This window comes from Amblyomma mixtum, chromosome 3 (genome assembly GCF_055824585.1).
Source record: "Amblyomma mixtum isolate Tamu chromosome 3, ASM5582458v1, whole genome shotgun sequence".
NCBI lineage: Eukaryota > Metazoa > Arthropoda > Arachnida > Ixodida > Ixodidae > Amblyomma > Amblyomma mixtum.
The window spans coordinates 141,145,867-141,167,870 of NC_143014.1; the positions used below are offsets into that span (position 1 = coordinate 141,145,867).

At 45.4% G+C, this 22,004-nt stretch overlaps 1 protein-coding gene across 2 annotated transcripts in view; it reads left to right on the top strand.

The window, feature by feature from the left end:
• The window catches only part of LOC149352176 (follistatin-related protein 5-like), a 321,346-nt gene that overhangs the window by 198,283 nt on the left and 101,059 nt on the right, over window positions 1-22,004 (top strand). For both annotated transcript variants that reach the window (XM_089581323.1, XM_089581324.1), the window contains exon 3: window positions 19,528-19,642. In XM_089581323.1, the coding sequence (XP_089437449.1) occupies window positions 19,528-19,642 (115 nt within the window). The remainder of the gene's footprint in view (window positions 1-19,527; window positions 19,643-22,004) is intronic.

A 22,004-nucleotide genomic window follows, 5' to 3' on the forward strand; every position in this document is an offset into this window, starting at 1 on the left:
GACAGCCGTCGCCGTAGCTCAGCGGTAGAGCACCGGACGCGTAATTCGGAGGTCGTGGGTTCGGATCCCACCGGCGGCATGTGGTTGTTTTTTCTTCTGCTTTTCTAATCAATTTCTTTAAGCGATAACATATTCAGTAATATTATAAATTGATCAACACCACAAAATAAATAAATAAACTAAAAAAATCCCTGTGCCCCTTGGTTTCTGTGGCTGTTGGCTTCTCTCATACTTATAATGAGCCCCTCATTCCCCTTCCCTTGTCTGCATATATATATATATATATATATATATATATATATATATATATATAGCAAAGAAAAATTTTCTCAACTGCTGGTTATAAGTTAAATAAAAGGAGGAACATCGCTTCATATCGAAACATTTATTAGGTCGACGTTTCGGCCAGAAGCTGGCCTTCATAAGTCCTGATGAAGACCAGCTTCTGGGCGAAACGTCGACCTAATAAATGTTTCGATATGAAGCGATGTTGCTCCTTTTACTTAAGTTATATATACATATTATATATGTATATATAACTATATATATTATATATGTATATATATATATATATATATATATATATATATATACATACATACATACATACAGGGGCTAATGGATACTTGAGACTAAGGAAACTAAGGAAACCACGAATGAATGTCACTTTCTTTAATGTTATTTTATTGGGGAAGAAAATGATTTCTGACAGGAGCCAATGTTCAAGTAGAAGGGAAGGCAACCGCACGCCACCGGGGGATCCGAACCCATGACTTCCTCAAGTCGCTTACGGTGCTCTGCCAACTGAGTTGCGGCGGCTGTCTGGCCTGTTATTAGCATATTGCGGAGGAGACAAGAGACAGTGGTTTTAGGCATTACCAATCAGAGCATATTTCACCCTTGCGTCCCCCCCGCCTTTTTTTTCCCCTTCCTTAGTGTGACAGAATGCTTTGGCGTCCTGTATTCACGGGCCACGTTTCTCTATGCTGTTGTTAGATTAAAGTGGTAAAAATATTGCGTGCTAAAATAATGCGCTAACCTCCAGTCGCTCTCTCTTCTTTTTTTAACCCCATCCCGCTTACCACATTGTTTCAGTTGCATCTCCATTTAGAGTGATAAATGCTGGTTTCTACCGTCACACCTAGTTATTGGAACACAACCTTCTGTCTTGCAGTTGGAGACTTTCGTTCGTGCTCCAGTCGGCACTTCAGTTTGCTCAAGTGACATAGGCAAAAAAAAAACTAACCTTGAACTTTCCTTCATAATTTCCGCCGCGGTGGCTCAGTGGTTATGGCACTGGGCTACTGACCCGAAAGACGCGGGTTCGATCCCGGCCGCGGTGGTCGAATTTCGATGGAGGTGAAATTCTAGAGGCCCGTGTACTGTGCGATGCCAGTGCACGTTAAAGAACCTCAGGTGGTCGAAATTTCCGCAGACCTTCACACCGGCGTCTCTCATAGCCTGAGTCGCTTTGGGACGTTAAACCGCCATAAACCATAAACCACAACCTTCATAATTGCCACCATGCAGCGAGTGCAGTTCGCCGTTTCAACCATTTTGCACCCACAGAGAAATGCAGTTTAATAAAATCAAGTGCGCTCAGCATGTTCGCAGGTTTGGTCCTGGTTTGTGCCCGTTATTGTCAAAGTGCTAATTCTGGAAGCTTAGTAGTTCTTAAAAAAGGAGAGAGGAAAAAAATTATATTCCAGTATTCAGAAGCGCGGGTGGCTGCACGCACGCGTTTATTATATTTCCGTCTTTCTTTACAAGTCTACTTTGTCAGTCTCGATCAGCTAACCCGTCCTCTCCATTCACGCTCTACACTCCTGCCCGCCAGACAGCGCTCCGAAGGGAAAGAAAGTGCAGCGGGGGGAAAGAAAGTTCGGGAAAATGCGGCGCTGGTGATTTTGGCCGGGTTCCTTTGATCTCGCGGAGATCCGCCCCGAGGGTTCTCAGCCGGCGGCGGCCCGGGACTAAGTCGGTCACCTCCTGCCTTCTCCTCCGCAGCCTGTGGCCAATTCTTGTCCGAGACGAGGAGGTACTGCCGGCTTTGTTCGCGAGCAGTTCACAGAGCAGCCGGGCCACAGCTCCGAGCAACAAACGCTGAAGAGAGAAAAAAGGCAGGGGGAAAAGAAGAGCGAGAGATAGAGTTCTTTAATTAGAGCTGGGCGTAGTCTTTTAATTACACAATTAAAGGCAGGCACCCGCTGTCCTGAAACGAGCTGCCCTGCTTCCGCCTTCCCCCTCCCCTTGGTTGCCCGCTTCCTGCGTCCATCTTGGTGGGGGCTTCAGCGGGAACTCTCGTGTGCACCACTGGCAAAGCCGTGGAGTCAGAATCGATAGCAATGATGCAGCGAAAGGTACCGTAAAACAGAGTGCTCGAAAGAAAGAAAGAAACAAAGAAAGAAAGAAAGAAAGAAAGAAAGAAAGAAGGAAAGAAAGAAAGAAAGAAAGAAGGAAAGAAAGAAGGAAAGAAAGAAAGAAAGAAAGAAAGAAAGAAAGAAAGAAAGAAAGAAAGAAAGAAAGAAAGAAAGAAAGAAAGAAAGAAAGAAAGAAAGAAAGAAAGAAAGAAAGAAAGAAAGAAAGAAAGAAAGAAAGAAAGTGACAAAAGATAAGTGGAAAACACGGTCTCGTGTACCAAGGCCGCGTTCGGGGTTTAAATTGTGGGACGAAAGGAAATTGTGAAGAGAACTACAGTGTATGAAAACGAAAAGCATATAGTGAAATTGCCGGTATAGTTTGCATTTCATCCCACGCGTTTCTCCTTGCTTAATCTTCTTCAACCAGGTAATTCAGTCACGTTCCCCTCCTCAAGTTATGTGGCTTTGCGCTGGTCCTCAGAGGCATCGGACCACTTTCTCCTCTGTGACGCGGCTCTCAGCTCCTCCGCTCTTATTTATGCCAGTTTACTTTATTTTCTGTTGCTTTTTTTTCGGTTACTTGGGCGAGTGTAGCGAGCACTTTTTTTTCTCTCTCACTCTCCTTCCGTTCTGAATTCTAAAGCCTCTTCTTAATTTGGGTGCCTATCAGCTTCAAATTTTGCAAAAAAAAAGAGACAGGCAGGCGGTTGCTTGGGCAACTCAGAAAGCCTGGGGCGGCGGAAGTAATAAAAGACAAATTGCGTTCTGAACGGTGCGCTGGGGATGCTGAAAGAACGCCTGCTGTCACCGGCGTGAAGGAGCGCTTGCTTTCGGCAGCTTGCACCGCGCAGCTGGACGGATTATTATCCTCATTTTCGTCTCAGAATGCCTCATTAAGGTTCTTTCCCCATGCCCCTGGGAAGATCGCTGACGCCGAGCCAGTGCACTGGCGGATTAAAGTAAGACAAGTACGTGACTAGGGCGCTTTTGAGGGCTGGCGTCAAAAAAATCTGCCGCTCGTAATGATGACGATAGGGGTAAATTTACCGTTAATTTTTCACTGTTCTCAACCAGCGGCTGCCAGCTTGTTTTTTTTCTAATGATGCACTAGGCTCACCAAGTTACACGCTTCACGTGGGGCCAAATTTATGACGTATCGGCTCGCGGAAAGCGGGGTATTATGGTTGTCAGAAAAAGTCGATGCCGCATCTAGCAAACTGACTTCTCTTGATTAGTGGGCTTGGAGACGTCGGTGGCGCTGGGGCGCCGCTGAGATAAAGTCGCGCAGTTTCTCAGTGCACCTGCATGCATTAGCAGCTGCTCCTCTTGACTGCATAGCGAGTGAGCGAGAAAAAGAAAAACGCACTGTCTGAGCTTGCGTAGATTTTTGGTCCATGTTCCCGCGCATCAGTTTGAGTTTTCGTGCGAGGCGTAACTTCGATAATGACAGAAAGAAGTGTCGGGCTGAAACCTCAGAGGGCTTCGAAAAAAAAAATGAAGAAGAGAGAAAGCAGCGGATAGCGCACTCCAGGGAAGTTCTGTACAGGACCAACAAGCTTCAGTATAGGTCACCGAATCTTGTCTCTTTGTGAGGGAAATGCGTCCTCGTCCGTGCTTCCTCAGCTCCGTCGACGAGCAAACACGATGGCTGCCGACCAGAGAGGCGCAAGGTAGGCTCGCGTCTCGCCGATCAAATAGCGCGCGAATATAGCGCGTAGTGCGCGAAAAGCAATCACGCGGAAGTAAGAGGAGAGGAGGGGGCGATGAGGGAAACGTCTCGCGAAGCATATGCGGCGAACTCGTAGCCCGCGCGCCGAAAATGGGAACGAGCAGCCGCGCGGCCGTTGAAACGGGAGTCGAAGTGACACGCGACAGGGGCCTCCTCGGGCTGGCAACGACGATGCGCGCCTCTCGCAGGTTCTCGCAGAGGCAGAAAGGAGGCCCCGGCAGGCGGCAGCCCTTATTTTCGCCGAAAATGCCACGCGCCTCCTTCTTCTTCTTCTTCTCTTGTTCTTCCCCACTTCTCCGCTTCCCTGCCGTCTCTCTTTCCCTCTTTCTTTCGCGTTGCAGTCGCAAATCGAGGTTCACTGGCTGAAGCAGCAGCGTGACCCTCTGGTCTTTGACGCGGTTGCAGCCGCCTCCGATGCGCCAAGCGCGGGTATGCACGAGAAGGTACGAGAGAGCGCAGTTCCTCTTCGACCCCGCTCTCGCCACTACACCCCGTGGTCTTTTCTTTTGAGTACATTTTCGCGTCATCTCGGGGGAATGGAGGCCCGCTCTTCGTGCGCTGTTGCTGTCGTCGCTGCCGCCGGCAGAGGTGAAACGTTGAACAGCTGAAGACGCGAGACTGCCTTTACTTAATTTTTTTTCACCCTTTCACGTGTTACTGGGCGCTCCGGCGTGCCTATGCGCGGAAGAAAATGGAAACGGGCAACAACCATGGGTGAGGAAGCGAGGAGTATAAGGCGTGCTTTCTCGATGCCAGGGACCATTGCATATTGCAGTGCATGAACCGGTATGAAAGAGCCGTCGCGTTTGATTACTGTAACTTTGAAGTTTGTGCTTCTTGTAGCCATCATTGTGCGTATGCAGCGGAGGAAATCCTTGTTTTGGCGAAAAAAAGAAAGACGTCATGTTTGTGTGGGTGGGCGTGGGCCGGCAAGGAGGTTGCGTGAATGGCTATGAAAAGAAAAAAAATTGGAAGCCTTTCAAATTTGGCTTCAATAGAGCTGATTATGTCTCTGCGCTTTCAAGCGGTTCCTCGTGTAAAGCAAAAACACATTTCTTCTTTCTCATTAGAAAAAAAAAAATCGAGAGTTCGCCTACCGTGCCTGGGGAGGATAAGGAGGGAGGGGGTTGCGGATTTTCCTCGAGAACGCCCTCTTAACACTGTAACAGTATTTTCGCGAGAGGTCTCTACATTGCCGAAATGTAAAATACTTGTAGATTTGTTAAGAAAAATCTTGATTACTGCCTAACTCCAGCCAGCGAAATGTGATGATTTCCGACTACCCGAGAGCGATAAAAATGCTCACGTATACTCAATCGTATACAGCAAATCAATACGAGATTTAATTTTTTTTTTTTTTCACATGCCAATGTCTCAGTACGACCACGGAAACTTTAAGCTGTTTTGCCGTTAAGTTTATCTCGGTCCGGTCTTCCTTCATGTCCCAACCTTCCTTTATCAAGTGCAGCGCCATTCAACTAATAACCTATAGTGAATAAAAATTCTGAAGACATCTGACCGTTTCGTTGTTTTTTTTTTTCGGAATTCTGACCATATTTTCTTCTCATGCCATTTTTTACTGGGTATGTTTTTAAAGTCGATGGCGGTAGCTTTGTTGCTTCTTTGTTTTTTGTTGTGGACCGACCAGCGCACAAAACGAGTGAAATAACAAAGGAAGCGGCTTCAGTTAATTTTGAAATGGTTAACGCACGCCGGCGACTTCTAAGACGTTCAGAAGCGGGTGGAAGGTTCGGGGTGAACATTCAAGTATACCTTGTATTCTTTCGTGTTCCTTTTGATTTACGCTACCCCTGCGGTTCTTTATGTCGTTGTAGGGAAGAATTTTATTACTATTCATGACAAGCAAGTTTCTCAACTAGGTAATTTGCTAGCTCGCCATATTTAGAGTGGAAGATATGAATCTTGATACAGAGAAAAGAAGTATCAGGACGGGAACTGGGCGTGACTACCTAGGCCACAATATTCAAATTCGCTTGTGCTTCCGAACCAATGCAACCTGCAAAGGCGGGAAAGGGCTGCTGAAAACGATTTTGTTTAATTCCTTTCGTTAAACCATTTTCCTCATTTTTTTTTTCTTGGAGTGCTTCTGAAAGAAAGATGGAGCGCTCGCGACTCATTATAAAGCAGGGGTAGGGCGCAAGGTTTGTTGTCCCCTGAAGGCGCAATTGAAACTGCCACAATTCTAGCAGAATCCAAGTTTTTTTTTTTTTTTTCATGCGCGCATCGATCGTGGCGGCGTGCAATAAGCGCAAGACGGAATTATTTCCATTTGTATAGGTGAAACGGGATGGCGAAGAAATTGTTTCTTCAAGAAACGCTGAAGCTCCATGAGTCTTACTGGTCTTACTCGCTGCGGTGTTTCATGTGGTTTTTTTTTTTTCTCTTGTTTCGGGTGGCTGACTACATTGCGGAACTCTTATACGGGAAAAACGGTTGTACGTGAAGAAAAAAAGATAAAAGGTTTTCGGCAGGATGTTTTCGACTAAGCCTCTTAGTTAATGCCAGCCTACTGTGAAAACGTTCATTGAACATAGAAGAAGCAGCGGGAGTTCTAAAAAAGGGCTAGCGCAGTTATTTGGCGACAATTATGAGTTATGGGGAAAGGGATACTGGGATAGAGTGTAAATAAAATAAGTGAGTAAAAATTATGCACGATATGCAAACAGCTTAAGTGTTAAGCCCCGCCGCGGTGGCTCAGTGGTTACGGCGCTCGGCTGCTGACCCGAAAGACGCGGGTTCGATCCTGGCCGCGGCGGCCGATTTTCGATGGAGGCGAAATCCTAGAGGCCCGGTGTCAGTCCACACTAAAGAACCCCAGGTGGTCGAAATTTCCGGAGCGCGCCACTACGGCGTCCCTCATAGCCTGAGTTGCTTTGGGACGTCAAACCGCAATTTGATTCGTTAAACCACAATATTCTAAAAGAAAAGTTAATTGGTTATCACGGCAATGGCGCACCCCTAACACTCATTCAAAGTTATATAAAGGACTTCGTAAAATTGTTTTCTTTGGGAATTCACAGTCCAGTGCTAAGGCAATTAATGCTGGGGTTCCCCGAGGCTCCGTCCTGCGATATTGGTTTGTTTGTTTTTTTATTTATATCAATGATTTCTGTTCTGAATTAACTTATGCCCAAACCGTATTATATGCTGATGATACGATCCTAGTGTTAGCAGATCATGATAAAAGTGCCCTGATTAGAAAAGTAAAGAATTGCAAATGTGCATAAATGGCGCTCGGCAAATGCAGTTAACCTTAATTCTAGCAAAATCGTTTTTATATTGTTGCACTCTGAGGAAAGGAATTGCTTCTGAACATTCCAATGTAATTTACAATAACAGGCCTACTCAGCAAGCTAGCGGCACAAAATTCTTTAGTATTGTGATAAATAATCACCTGTAGTTTGGTTTGGTCAAATGTTTAGGGGAAACCCCCAAGGTGGAGTAGGTATGCAATAAGGGCTGCGCTTGGGTGGATGTGAATGAGTAATTACTCTCTTATTATGAAGTTTGGTTTGCACGTCCGCTGAGTGATTAAAAAAGCCTCATACAGCCTACATGTACTCTCTAAATGCGAAATTTCTTCCCATCTGATGTCCTTACTAACCATTAGCAGGCATTTGCTCATTCACATATACTAATTACTGTATGTCTGTTTGGAGATGGACGTATTCATCGCAGCTGTCCCCATCATATGCTTTTGAAAAAAGAGCTCTTACATTTGTTGCACAAAACACTCCGTATGCACCATGGGATGAATTATTTGCAGTCCTGGGCTTCCAAATATATACGGCCTAGAAACTTAACGTGATGGCTGGCTAGTTGGCTTTGCATACTTAAGACAACAGCGCAGTAGCAACACGAACAAGACTAGAAAAGGACGCAAACGCAGGCGCAGGGTATTAAATTTACCAAACGTGTATCTTCGTTGCTCACTATACACCAACAGGTTCATTGAATGACATCGGCGCCTGCTTCCTATAACTGTGGCCGACAAACGCTAGAATTTCTGGTACTCATTTGTGGAATAGTCTCGATTATAACATTCAAACTTCGCCTACGCTTCATGCCTTTAAAAACAATTAAAACTACTTCTACTTAATTCACGCCAGTCTATATACTTTAGTGTTTTGGTTTCTGTTTATAGTGTAGAAACAATATGTTTACGTGATGTTTTCACTAGTGTTATGTGCTGTTATACAGAGTGCTCATTATAACACGAGATAACTGGTGTGTGTTGCCAGAATAAAAGTGCGGCATGGCTGCTGCCTAGTGCAAAGTGGAGTATTAGGTATTTCTTAATAGCCTATCTGATTTGTTGTGGTTAAAACGGTTACATGTAAGCTTGATTTGGATAAACAGTTTTAGTTGACGGGTTGTAAAGAATCTGGAAGGAAACTGGTAATGTCGTACTTGGTTTTTGAGAAGCTGTTTTTGCGGTAAAAGCCCTTCCCGCCCCTCCTCCCCCCCCCCCCCCCCCCAAAACTCTGGCAAAGCGAGTGAAAAAAAAAAAAACAATTCTTTCCGTAGAAACACTTGGTTTTGCTCAGACCCGCTTGCTATTTCAGCGCGCTGGATTCGCCGCACTGTCGTTTTGCGCCATGGGCCAGATGTGAAAAAGCTGTTAAAAGTGACAGTGAGGACAACTTTATCCAATTTTTGTTCTCAGTAAAATTCGATTTTGTGGCTCCATCTGGCTGTGTTAAAGTCAAGCAAAAGACGCGTTTCTTCTCGAGAAAATAAAATTCGATCAGAAAATCTTTCGCGCCACTCGATTTAAACTAGTGACACCAGAAACAACTGCGTTATGGATGACTGAAAGTTAATAACCGGGTAGCATATCCTCAGAGATCCTTTGCTTGCGAGTTCAGCCGGTGGCAGCGATACCTGCATTTTGGTTCTTGGCGTTTTCTAGCTTATGGAAGCTCAGCTTTTAAGGATATAAGCCTCTGCATGTCTATCGGCCTGCATGTCTATAGAAACGTGCAGGCCAGCTTCAATGCGTCCTCACTTTCTCCTAAAGAATGTAGCTATCTTTCAGATTATGTGCCATTCGATGTTTCTTTCGAAGCTGAGACTTTCTATGTACGTACCTAGTGATTCTGGATACGCACATACAGTCTCAGCTTCGCAAAGTAGCCAGTGATCTCCCAATTTGGCTGACATGTGCTGGAATGATTCTGATCTCAGCAATAGAAGGACGTGGGTGTGCACCGCAGTCGATGTGGGGCCACAGCTCCGTCACTGTACACACGGCGTAGGAAGTTCTCTCATAGCCTTACACGGAAACTCCGTGGCAAGTAGAGAAGCATCAGAAAGCCCTTGCCGAACTAGACCCGCTATGAAAACATATAGCGTGGGCTTCCCTGTACAGTTCCCATCCAATGCGGCGGACTCTTCTCGTTAGCGCAGAAACTAGCGTCCCTCCTGCTTGCTGACCCTGGTACCAGATTGCCTGATCTTCTTACCTGCATCAAAAGTTTCTCTGGGCTCCGGGCGGGTTGCCCTTTTAATGCTAAGGATGCCACTGATCTCTATCGTACCAATCCGTGCCGCGTGCCTCGTAAGTCCGGCTCTCCCACTTCCCGACTGCTGTCGCGTTTGCTTCGAGAAGTTCCTCTCTGAGGTACCGCGTAGCTTTTTTTTTTTTGCGACTATTGCTGTTTGCTTACTGCTTGTTGCGTATTTCTCGCTTGTCTGCTTGAGTTCCTTCCTTATTTTGTTGTTGTGTTAAGCGCAGTTAATCCCGGCAAATCTAGTGAACTAAGCAACCCGGAATACCTCCCCGTAGGTGGAAAGTTTACATTGTTGGGAAAATACCTTGCGCCAAAATTTTATGGCATGGCAAACATTCCGTTTCTCAAATAATTGTATAATATTTTCAGTAATTCTTTTTTAACCTTCAAAGGCAGACGGCCAGAGGGCTACTATAAACAAACATTGGGCGGTCAAGTTGACACAAGAGGAGCATTGAAACAACATTGCAAAGTAAACTTTAGAGAGCACGTGCACCCGAACGCAAACACAATATTAGCTACTTATGATTTATAACACGTTGTTCTCACCAACGGTAAACCGTAAACCGCGCTAAGTTTCGTATTTCTTGCTCTCACTTCGAAGTCTATACCAAGTCCAGAGCGCCTTAAAAGCGTTCCGTACTATGATACACGCTTACCAGCCTTGCCAAACCGCAAATTACTGCCTTAGATAACCATACTTTGTGCTGAGTGTCACGCAACAACGCCAGGGACTATAAAGTGGTGTTAAGCAATGCTGTCCGATTAAATTCACTGTTTATCATTTGGCGGGACAAAAAAATAAAGATTTAATCTTTTCCTTGGAGTGCAATAAAAAGAGGTGAGGAGACCTACACGAAGGCAACCAGTTAAAAAAAACATGGTTTGACTGAAGTTGTCATTTTTGTGCGACTTGCAGTGTACTGACCTTCTAAGAAAATGTACTGGTGGCATGTGTTTTCGTTATTTTACTGGAAATAGCCTACCTATTGTATTCCTGGAGCCTTCATGCAATGAGCGCCATTCTTTGCGAGGAGGTGCCCGAATTTCCTTCATTTTTCTTGCTAACCTCTGCTAGCACAAAATTTGGAAGTTTTTGTGCGCCATGAGAAAAATAAAAAAGTGGAGTGTTTCACGGGGAAAGCAAATATGCGCAGGATTAAAGGACCATGCAAATGTGAGAAAATTAGGAAATAACTATCTCTAAAGAAACAGTAACAGAGTAAAGATAATTTAATGTCATAAACGTATGGCTTATGAATTCTGTGCAGCTGGGACTCTCGTGTGACAGCGCACTCGCGAGCAACTTTAGAAATGCGCAGAAAGCGCAACGACGAAAACAAAGCGTAACAGACAAAAAAAAAAAAAGCGACGCTTAGAGCCAAGAATGGCCGCACAAACTAGCGCTGCGCGGTGAGGCGCCCATTGTAACGAGCGCAGTGACGCTGAAAGCCGGTTGTCACCGACCGGCGAGAAAGGCCGCGCCGGCTGCGGAGCGCATGGCCCGCAGGGTCCAGAACGGATGGCGCCGGGTGCGCTCACGCAAGCGCTGATGCCCGCTTTTTATTCAGGCGGCGCACCCTCGCTCTGTTGTCGCCGAAACTGTCGCCGTTTTCTCGTTTCTTTTTTTGTTGTTCTCGCATTCCCGGGCCGCGTCTCTTCGCCGGTCACCGCGGCACCGCAGAAGGGCATCGCGCGAGATGGCAGGAAGCCCAATGTGCGGAGAGAGCCGCCGCCGTGACTGCCGCCGTCGGCGGAGTAAACGAGACCTTCGGGCAGCCGCGCGGTATGGCGATCTACAATGGGCGCGTGAATGCTTTACGCTATCTGAGCGGAGGCAACCGAAGAGGGGAGTGTTGTGTCAGCGCTAGAAGAACTGGGAAATATATGAGACGTGCGCGGCGAACGCTGCCGTTTTGACCGGGCGACGCTGCTTATGGAGAAAGGGCTTAGGCGAACGCATTCCACACACTCAAGACTCGAGGTCCTCCAACTCCAAGAGAGAAGCTGAGAGAAAAGCCGCACCATATGCATGCGCAGGTCACTTAAGTTCTTGGTCCAACTGCCAACGTTGAAATCCTGGGAGTAGTATCGTCTGTATATGCCAATTTCAGGGGGCGTCAAATTACGATATTAAGTGTAATGCAGCGAGATGTGCAGCTCATGTTTGTCCCTGCATTGTTCAGTAGTTGAGCGTTCGCTTTCTGCCACGTTCAATGTAAGTTTTTGATCAATTAATACGTGCTTTGTTGTAGTTAAATACCTTTGAATACGGAATTGGCTGCAGCCTGCAAGCGCAGCGGAAGAACTTGCGACGACGCAGAATTACGTAGAGGGCTATGGTTATCCTAAAAATTATCCATGCCACACACTTCGCATCGAAGGTTCTCGACTGTACGCATATAAACGGAGACTATTGATTCACAGCACAGAGCACTGCGCGTTGATTGCTGTCGCGTGAAGATATCACATTACGCTGTGCTTGAAAGAGTTCTCCTTTTGGCTGCAGGAAGAGTAATTTTCTGTTGATGAGGGATTGGGTTTTGCTGCACCGAAATCGGGGAAGCCAGAAAGGCTGTTCAGGTGGTCCAAATAGCGAGCCTCTTTTGGGATTCTGGATATCGATGCTGAATAGCTCTGGCTTCTTGAGCAAGACTTTAATTGATTATTTGACAACAGTGCCATTGCGATTGATATCGTCACGCAGTTGTCCACCAAGCGCACTGGATGGCGCAATGATTTCAACACCACTCACAATGCCTAGCAGGCAGTCATTGAAACGACGCATCAAAGGCTTAATTCGCGGTTAGTGTCTGCTCTGTTTCTTTCAAGATACCTGCTGCTTTTGACGTCACCACTTGCAGCCTTCCTTTCCTGTTTGTCTTTTTCGTCGTGAGTAAAACCTGAGTTCTTTTGTTTCTAAATCTACAACTGATGCCTTTGAAGTAACTATATATACATAGAAGCGATAAGCAGGAGCAGGCAGAGTTATTTTGTTTCTAAATCTACAACTGATGCCTTTGAAGTAATTATATATACATAGAAGCGAGCAGGCAGGAAGGGAAAGTGAAGTGTACTTGGTTTTCGAAACTACCAGTGACTGACACAGCGCACTTCGTTGTCGTTATAAGGAAGAGAATTTGACGCACTTTTTGCCCAAGGCGAACAATGTACCGACACTTATCCTTGCCACCGCGTTCGAAGCGTGGGTAAAAATGATGATGTAATTTGGAGAGGCATGGAAGCATTCTGCATTCTCTCTCTCTCTCTCTCTTTTCGCGGTTACGAGAGCTCGCACTTTGCCGCCAGTTATACCTTCAATGCGAGGCACAACTATGCTTAACTTTTTCTTTTTCGTTTTTGCATCTATATAGAGTGTCTTGGAAAGCTTGCTTTACGCGCAGTGGTGAACGTAACTTTTCTTTTTTTTCCTTCTTTTTCAATGAACTGCAAGAATACCGGGAAGAGCACCAAAAATATGCAGAAGTAATCCAATGGCTGCTTCTTTCCGCCCCTGCGAGCGCTTCCGCTTTCGTTTCTTGCTAATCCGTTTTACGATTGCTCTCTCGCGCGTTATGGCCATTTCTGCTTGAATGACTGCCTTCATCTCCGCGAAAGTGCGTGTTGAATGGAGTTTTGCGCGGCGCCTTCCCGCCTCCCTCGCCCCAGAAAGATTATGATTTCCCACCCCTGCAAAAGTTGGACTGATCACAAACAAAACTATCCCGCTTCTTGTAATTATTTCGTTCAGCTTTTCTTTGTTTCTTCCTCGAATACACTCGGAAACGTGAGCAAACAAAGAGGTGATCGGAAGAAGAAACGACAAGGCTTTCGCGGTGCGTCTATACGCCCACCGGTGATGATTAACGGGACGCGGGCGAAAGGGGCGACGCCCGCGCGGCAACAAAGACCTATAGGAGTCGCCGTGGAGCGGGGACCGCGGTGTGCCCTGATGACCCTCGCAGCAATTCTTCAAACAGCCGCAGTGTCACAGCAGTCGGAGGAATGCGGTCGCTAGTGTTACTGGCGAGCCAGGGGTGCGCAGGGAGGGACACGAGAGGCTCGCTAATTCTCGCACTGGCTGGGCGGCTGGTTGCTTACGTTCGTGGTGCTGCGCCCGTAAGAGCCCTGATAGAACGTACAGCCTCTTGGAGGACGCCAGTGCTACGGCTCGGTAATAAACGGAAGCTGACACGTTCTGTAGAAAACTGAAGAGGTGAGCAGAAGGGGATACAAAAAAGGAAAAATGAACGTACGGGCGATTTTCTAACTCAGAGTCACATTGCGATCCGTAAATTTCCCGTCGAAACACTTCGATTCCGCAGCTGTGATTTGTTTGCAATTTGTACAAATAGTTCTGTATTATGGCTATCTCGCTTGTTCGAGTCTTTCCCGATCACCGCATCTCGTTTCGATGCCTTTAAACAGTTTCAGCAAGTATCTATCTTTTTTTTTTTTCTTTAAGAGTGCTCGGCTCCGTTCAGCCGTCTGTAATAACTAATAAGGCACTTTGTAACTTAATCTGAGCTTACCGATGCCGAGAAAAACGTAACGGAGGCTAGTAACAAGAGCTTTAACGACCCGCGTGCTCTAAACAAACTTCGCAGAAGCCGTGCTTGTTGCATTTTGAGTAGATTTTTAAACTACCGCGTCATGGTGCATCTGTCGACGAGAAATGGTGTCTACATAAGCTTTTAGTTTAGGACAGATCATTACGGTGCGTATTGTTTTTGACTGGACATGGAAGTTTGGCATCAGCAGCACAGATTTTACTGTAATGAGAAACACGTGTTAAAAAAGAGAGAGGGAGAGCTGGGGTGAACTGGAGAACCTGCAAACATATCAGATGATGGCAGCGTAGGCTGGGTTTTATCGCGCTGGTTTGACTCGCAGCGACAATTAGTAAACCACGGCTTCTTTTGTACCGAAAAAGGCGTCGCGGCGGGACGAAGACCTGGTCGTGCGAAAGACCAAAGCGGGCCGAAGACGATTACACGTCAGAAGACTGGGCCAGAGAAAAGCTACAAGGGAAGGGGGGTATCCAGGCTGCAGGAGCAGAGCAGCAGAGAGAAAGTAGAACGGAGGCGCCGAGTAAAAGAGAGGCGCAGCCGGGCAATCTCAGAGCCGGCACGAAAAGAATTCGACGTCGCCGTGCGCAGTCACAGACAGACTGGGGCGCCCGCGCACGCCGTGTCGGGGGCGGGGGACATCTCGGAGCCGAAGCGCGATAAACGAGTCAAGAAGGAAACGGATAAAAGCCGATTGCTCGCTGTGCCCGCGCTGTTAACAAGACGACGGCGGCAGCGGCTGAAGAACTCGAGACGACATAAGAGGCAGCGCGGCAAAAAAAAAAATACAGGGAAGAAAGCACCTCCAGCGAGACAACGCAGCGGAACAGTGTGAAGCGGTGGGAATAACGGGAAACGGATGAAAATCTTATGTGAGGGCAAAAATAAAAAAGCGAGGAGCGGGAAGTGCGCTTGACAGAGCGATATACATGTATATAGCAAAACAAAAAGGACACGAACGCGGTAGAGAGAGAGAGGACGCAAGAAGGCGAAGGAGCGGGTGAACTTTGATGCCTATCCGACAGGCAGCCGGCTTGCATTGACGTCTATATTGCTCCCAAGACGGCGCTCTTCCGTCCGTGGAAGTGCCGGCTAGAAGGTTTGGGATCTCTTTCAGCCCGATTGAGCCCGTTTTAATTTTGGAACCGCCGGTCGGCAGCGTCCTCATGAAAGCGGAGCGGAGCGAAAGCAAAGAGCTCTAGGGAATAAAAAAAAAAAAAGAGGAAGAAAGCAGGGGCTACAAGAAGGTCGTGCCTGTTCGGAACCGTCCAGTGCTCACGAACTGACACTTGACAAGAGCGTCGTAACTTAATGGCTTCTCCTTCTTAATGTATTTTTAAGGCTTCGAGTGTGCGCTCTTTTCGATCTTGGCATTCGTTTGGCTCAAGTGAGAACAAAAAGCTTAAGAACAGAAGGCGTTAGAACAGTAGTGTTTAATCAGGCTGCGACCTCTCTGCTCATTTCTCTCAGCATGCCGCAAAGCTCTTCCTTCGCCGATTCCCAGAGTAAACAGTTTGCGATTGCTTTAATCTAACGTAGGAAAGAAGCTGTTTATCTGATGTATTGGGAGTGAGCTTGAATCGGGTAGTGGCCTTAGTGTTCTGGAGTGATAGAAGAATGCGATCTAATCCTGATGTAAATTAAAACAAAACGTAATAAACCAGACGATATGTATCACCAGCTTAAAACAAAACAGAGAACTAAGCGGCATAATAGAAAAAGAAACAGCAAAAATAAAAAAAAACAATCCACGTGTACCACAAATAAGGGATGTTGGCAGCAAAGCCTAAATGCTCCAATGTACCCGAAATACGTGCGCCATGTTGGTAGCTAGCTGTCAAGCGAATTGATTAATTCAGCTGACACCGACCTATAAAGGTCTGACCCCGGACACAGATGAAGGGGATCACGAATGGCGCTTTCGTCCTCCCAGCTTGGCTCCTCGTTCCGTACGAGCGAAGCGGGGGACAAAAAATTCCAGGTACCGCTCTGATACATTCAACCGCCGCAGCGTCGTAATCGGCGTTCTCTCTTCGAGGAAAGGCCCAGACGAGAAACAATCCAAACAAAAAAGGAGCAATACAAATTGCGTCGTTGAGTCGAAGACGGAAACACTGCTTCAGGCTGTGCCTGACTCTTGCACTTCGGGTACTGTGCATCAAGACACAAGTTGAGGGACACATAGGCAGCAATATTTATTTATTTATTTATTTATTTATTTGTTTGTTTGTTTGTTTGTTTGTTTGTTTGTTTGTTTGTTTGTTTGTTTGTTTGTTTGTTTGTTTGTTTGTTTGTTTGTTTGTTTGTTTGTTTGTTTGTTTGTTTGTTTGTTTGTTTGTTTGTTTGTTTGTTTGTTTGTTTGTTTGTAAATACCCTCAGGACCGCACAGCATTGCAGAGGAGAGTGTGTTTTACATACATAGAAGCTTGTATTAGTACTTTCAACGATGCGCGGCGATAATTATAGAAGTTAGGCAATCAAAATGGCTCAGTCTGAGTATTATAGGCACAGAAAGAAATAAGTGAACGCTTATGATGTTTGCAGTTGAAGCGAGCAGGCTGCTCCGAACGTGTGAAGTATACGCGGTACAAAGGAATTGAAGGAAGTGTGTTCTGTGTTGAGGCAAAGGAGCTTTGCTAGAGCGATCACGTCGAGATGAAACGGAAGTAGGTGACGAAATGAACTCGTGACTGAGTATAGGATGGTGGAAGATTTTGCGAAGGAGCCAAAGTCTGTAAAATTTTTCGGCCTTTTTAGATTCAGAATGTAAGTTGTGCTTTCATAGAGCCCACACTAGCGTCCCGTTAATAAATAGGGCGGAACGGACTGCGTGGTGCTGAATTCCAGTTGGTGAATTAGTTACGCGTTGTGGGGATCCTACATGGCAGCTGCGTATTCAAGCTTTGGGAATCGTTAATAACTTTACTGATGACGGAGCACGAGAAAAACTACGCTTCACTCAACTTAACAATATATTAACTCCATCACTAATGGCATCAATATGCAATTTTCATGAGAAATTGTTATTGATATGAACTCTCAAATATTTGCAAGATGATACTGACTCTAATGGATAGCATCTTATTTTGTATTAAGGTGTATTATACCTAGGGGTTGTAGCGTTTGGTTTTTGTTTTTTTTTTTAAATCCGGACTTTTTTCCGTGTTTCAGAACGCAGTTCTCAGTTTTTTTTTTTTTGGCCAGTAACATTTCCTACGGGTTCATTACGTTTCCCTTTCTTTTTTTTTGGGGGGGGGGGGGGGGGCGTGGGGGAAGAGTGGCGGGGGGAGGGGGCTGTTAAATGTGGGCTTCCTGTGCGGTAAAAAGTCACTTATAGTTCATTTTGTCCTCTTTGTAAGCATAAGCAGTACATATTTACCAGTAATTAAAGCACAAATCGTCATAATTAGAGCTGTTCGTGTTCGTATAGAAGGGAGTTCTATCGCCAACAAAAAAAAAGTAAAGGGAGTGAAATGAGCAGCCGTCCAACAAAAACGCAAGAGTAAGTTTAGATCTAAAAACTGGGTTGTCATGTTTGCGTTAAGTACAGTTGCGCTGGTTTGAGTGAGAAAGCGGGAAATCACGTGGTCTCTGTTTTACACCACCTATAGAACTGTCGCTCAACCGTCGAGATGGATAAAAACATGACACTTTTTCGTGACGCTTGTGCATAGTTTCACCTAAGTGTCCTCAAGTACAGTAGAGAAATCTACTAAACCAAATAACTGCTGTACGCTGGTGATGACAAGGAACAAACAACGCGCCGCGATAGCAAACGGTGAGGAGGCTGAGCTCGTTGGTCTGCAGGGTGGTGCAAGGTAGCCAACTGTGCGTAGAAGTGCACAACTGCATTAATCCAACATTATATAACAACGTCTTACCACTACCCTAGATTCCGTACTTCATTAATCTTCTGCTTTGACTGAGTTTAGCTAGCAGTCAACAGCCAGCTTGCTGCGGCGTCCGTGTTAAAGATAATGACTTTGTTGCGGTTAAATCGAATTTCGAAAACTGAATTCGGCGTACCTCTATCGTTTTGTGCTGTTTCGGTTCGAAAAGTGCGGCCCTGGTCACATGGAAAGTTTCAATGCCCATAGAATAAATCTTCGCCGAACTTAATGAGGATTGTCTGGTGCAATACGGCAGTTGGTCGTCAGTGACCATTGTGCTCGTCGGGCACCGACTGAATGGAGGCTCGCGAACGACCGTTGAAATCTCAAGGGCCCTTAAACGTTGAATATATATATATATATATATATATATATATATATATATATATATATATATATATATATATATATATATATATATATATATATATATATATATATATATATATATATATATATATATAGTTGCAGGATGTCTTGTCGTTCAATGGGCCAGGAAGACTTGTAGAAGGGGTCACAACCTTGCAATTATCTTAATTTAATACCGACATTTTCGGACGGAGGACCGTCCTTCCTCAGGGTATACACACGAGTGTGTATATATATATATATATGTATATATATATACATTTACTTTTTACTCCTTTCTGTTTCAAGTGGGCTGCAAAAATTATTGCGGAATACATATTAGTAATGTTCACAACACTTCACAGTGATAACATCGGCACCAGCACATGAATAGGATTCAAGAGAGTCATTAATGTTTGCAACACCAAATGAAACAATAAAAACAGGAGGCGTACACAAAAAGTCGTAAGTATCGAACTTAGGAAACCATGAAAGTGTAGTCCGGGGGAAGTTTTTTGAAAAACCTTCATTTAAGAGCTTAGGACGGTCGTTTTCTGGAACATCATGGCCATCTGGATTTATTATTATTAATTGATTACTTGAATAATTGAAGAAATTCAACATTGGAAAAGGGGCTTTCAAAGGTGTCAAAGTGATTAGAATGAAAATGCAATGCTTGATTATGATAATTAAGAAGATGTAGAGAGTGTAAGTGATCCAACAATTAACTGAAACAATTGAAAAATATGAAAACTGCGTTCAAAGGTGTCAAACTGCTCAGAATGGAACGCCCATCCCACTACGGTATCGCGTCATACCCTTGAGGCGGAGCTTAAGTGTCCTCTCCAATTTTTAATGAACTGTTCTGTTTTGACTATGACGTAGTCTTTTCTTAATCAGCACAATAATTACTCTTGCTTAATCGGTACCATGCCTCATTCAGTTATGCATCAGCAATCGAGTTTTACAGTTGTGGTGAAAGCGGCCGCAGGCCGTGATTGCACGGCTTGCAACCTGCCTCGGGCAGCATCCAATCGGTAACGCTCGAGTTAACTATTCTGACTGTTGTATTTATACCACCCTCTCCCTTGTTCGCAGTCTCGCCACAACCGGGACGGCAGCGCCACCTATGTGGAAGAAGATGAAGACAAGTTCCTCAGCAGCGAGGACTCGGTTGCACCAACGGCACCCAAGGCGCTCCCCCTCGACTTTGGTCAGTGCAGTCACGAATGCCATGCTTGCTTTGATGTTTCTCACCGCACGGCGACGCCCATCGCACGGAGGAGGTGAAGGGCTCATCGGCGCCTGTTCTTAGCCGCAGTACTCTACTTAAAAAAAGCTAAGTGCACACTGAGAGGAAGGTACCCCCATAGAGTCACCGCAAGTTTGTCAGGAGCAAGCTGCAGAATGCGCCAGCCCATCACCGAATGGCGCGGAACCGAAGCTAGGGCACGTGCGTGCTCGCGTTATGCGCGAGTTCTCACAGGTGCTAGCTGCGATTCACCGTACGCCTTATAAGATCCAGGAGAAGGTCGTCACAGCAGCTATTGCACTCGGCGTTCGGGCGCGCGAGCGAGCGGCGACTCGCATCTTACGATGCGCACCAACCTGGAGTTGGTAGGTGGAGCTTTTATGCTTGTTTACCCCTGGAGTGCCTCCAAATTGTAGTGTGCTCGTCTCCACCGCCCCAGAATAGTGACAGTGTCGATGAGAGTTGCAGTTACCAATAAAACAAATCAGTGAGCATCAGCACCCAGGCCGACCTCAATGCTTTCCTAGTTGCCTGTGTCCTGCACAAGGAAGTCAACGCAGTGCCTGTGACTCTCTAACCGTTTCTGCTAAAAGGATGCTTGGGGGTATTTTTGATGGCAGCATGTAGATCACTGAATCGCTGTAACGTTCTGCCTAAATTCTTAACGTTCTGGCCCTGAGTTCACCCGTTTTATCCACCTACATATACTGTGTGCAGATGGTGAAGTATGCGCAACCTGAATTCTCAGGCAAGACTTTCGGCATGGGTTGTACATGCCGAGCGGTTGCAGTGACTTCATGCGGGTCATCCTGAATGGCTGGGATTGGTCTGAAGGCGCCCACTCTTTTCCTTGGAAGCCACACAGTTCTTCTGCGATGGCAGATGTGTGGCGTGACTGCGCAAGGTGAATAGAATAGCTCTAAAAACAAAGTGGGTGAACACTTACTTTTGTTTAAATGCGTTAGTGGAAATCCGCTTGGCGCTTTTAGTTCTGACACTTGTTTGCGTCAAAGGTGTCTTTTTTTACTGTTGCGTTCACTGTCCGCTTTTTGAAGGCCCACTCCGTGGGCGTAGGCATTGTGCTTAGTGAGCGTTTGAGTTTGATGCAGAAAACGCTAATTATATTTCATTTTCGAGCAGTGCTCTTAAAATAATTATCATTGCTCTACTTGCTAGCTATACTCGGTGTGAGTGAAGGATGGAGCATTGCACCGTCAGATCATTGACCTTCTTGCGGCTGAGTTCAAAAGCTGGAGTATAGTGGGAAATATGCCTGCTTTAGGACGGTGCTAAATTGAGGTTCAGTGCCTCCCGAAACGCCAAAACAGCTGTGAAACTGGAAAAAAATGGTAGTGTGATGCGATTTGAAAAGCTTGGAATTTTTTTTTTTTTGTTAATGAAAATCCTATTGCTGCTATATTTACATTTGCCACAGATAGGTGACGGTTTAGCCTTTTGGTTGTATCAGTAGTTTGTAGAGTTGAAAATGTGCAAAATGCACAGTGCAAAATGTGGCAATAAAGTGTTTCGCCATTATAAAAAGAAAGCCTTATGCCCTTCCATGCATTCCTGGGAAAAACGTATCGAGCTACTGTCTCCGCTTCTCGAATTATTGAATTTTTACTTTTTCTCTCACTTCTGGATCATCCTGTAAATTTTGCGGTTTATTTTTAGGTGTGTGCGAATATCAAACTTTTTAAACACGAATCGACTGCGAATAGTTAAAGTCAAATATTGAATCAAATATTGAGTTTTAAAGCACAGGTGGGTTTATCCACAAAGGTATCTTTATTTTGACATGCTGCAACACTGAACTGTGTTGAAGCATGGTTCAGAAACAGTCCTTTAATCGTACTACTGAATGCTGCGCTGTCTGTGTCGTAATCAAGAAAATATTACATGGGGAGATGAAAAGTAGTATAATCCATACTGACTCGTTAAGCCTACTGAAAGCGGCTACACTCCGGAAAGATAATACAACCGTTAATAGGAGACATCATACACTGTAGAATAACAGCAACAGCACGAGGACAAGTTCAAACGGCAACGAAAGAGCTGACTTACGCGCTGTACGAGTTCCTTAAGGGTAAATTTGGGAAAGTATTCGGGAAATTAAACATTATGTACAAAGATTGCGTGAAGCTAGTAGAAAGTAAACTGAGAAGCAAATGGCAGACCGTAAGAATAATAGAAGCAGGAACAAACTGCACTTGGTAAAGCCAATCCTGGGCGAATCAAAGTCGCGTAGAAACCAAAAACGTCTTATCGAAGTGATTTTATGTCGCCTTGCCATGGACATACGCACCTTACACACAAATTCATA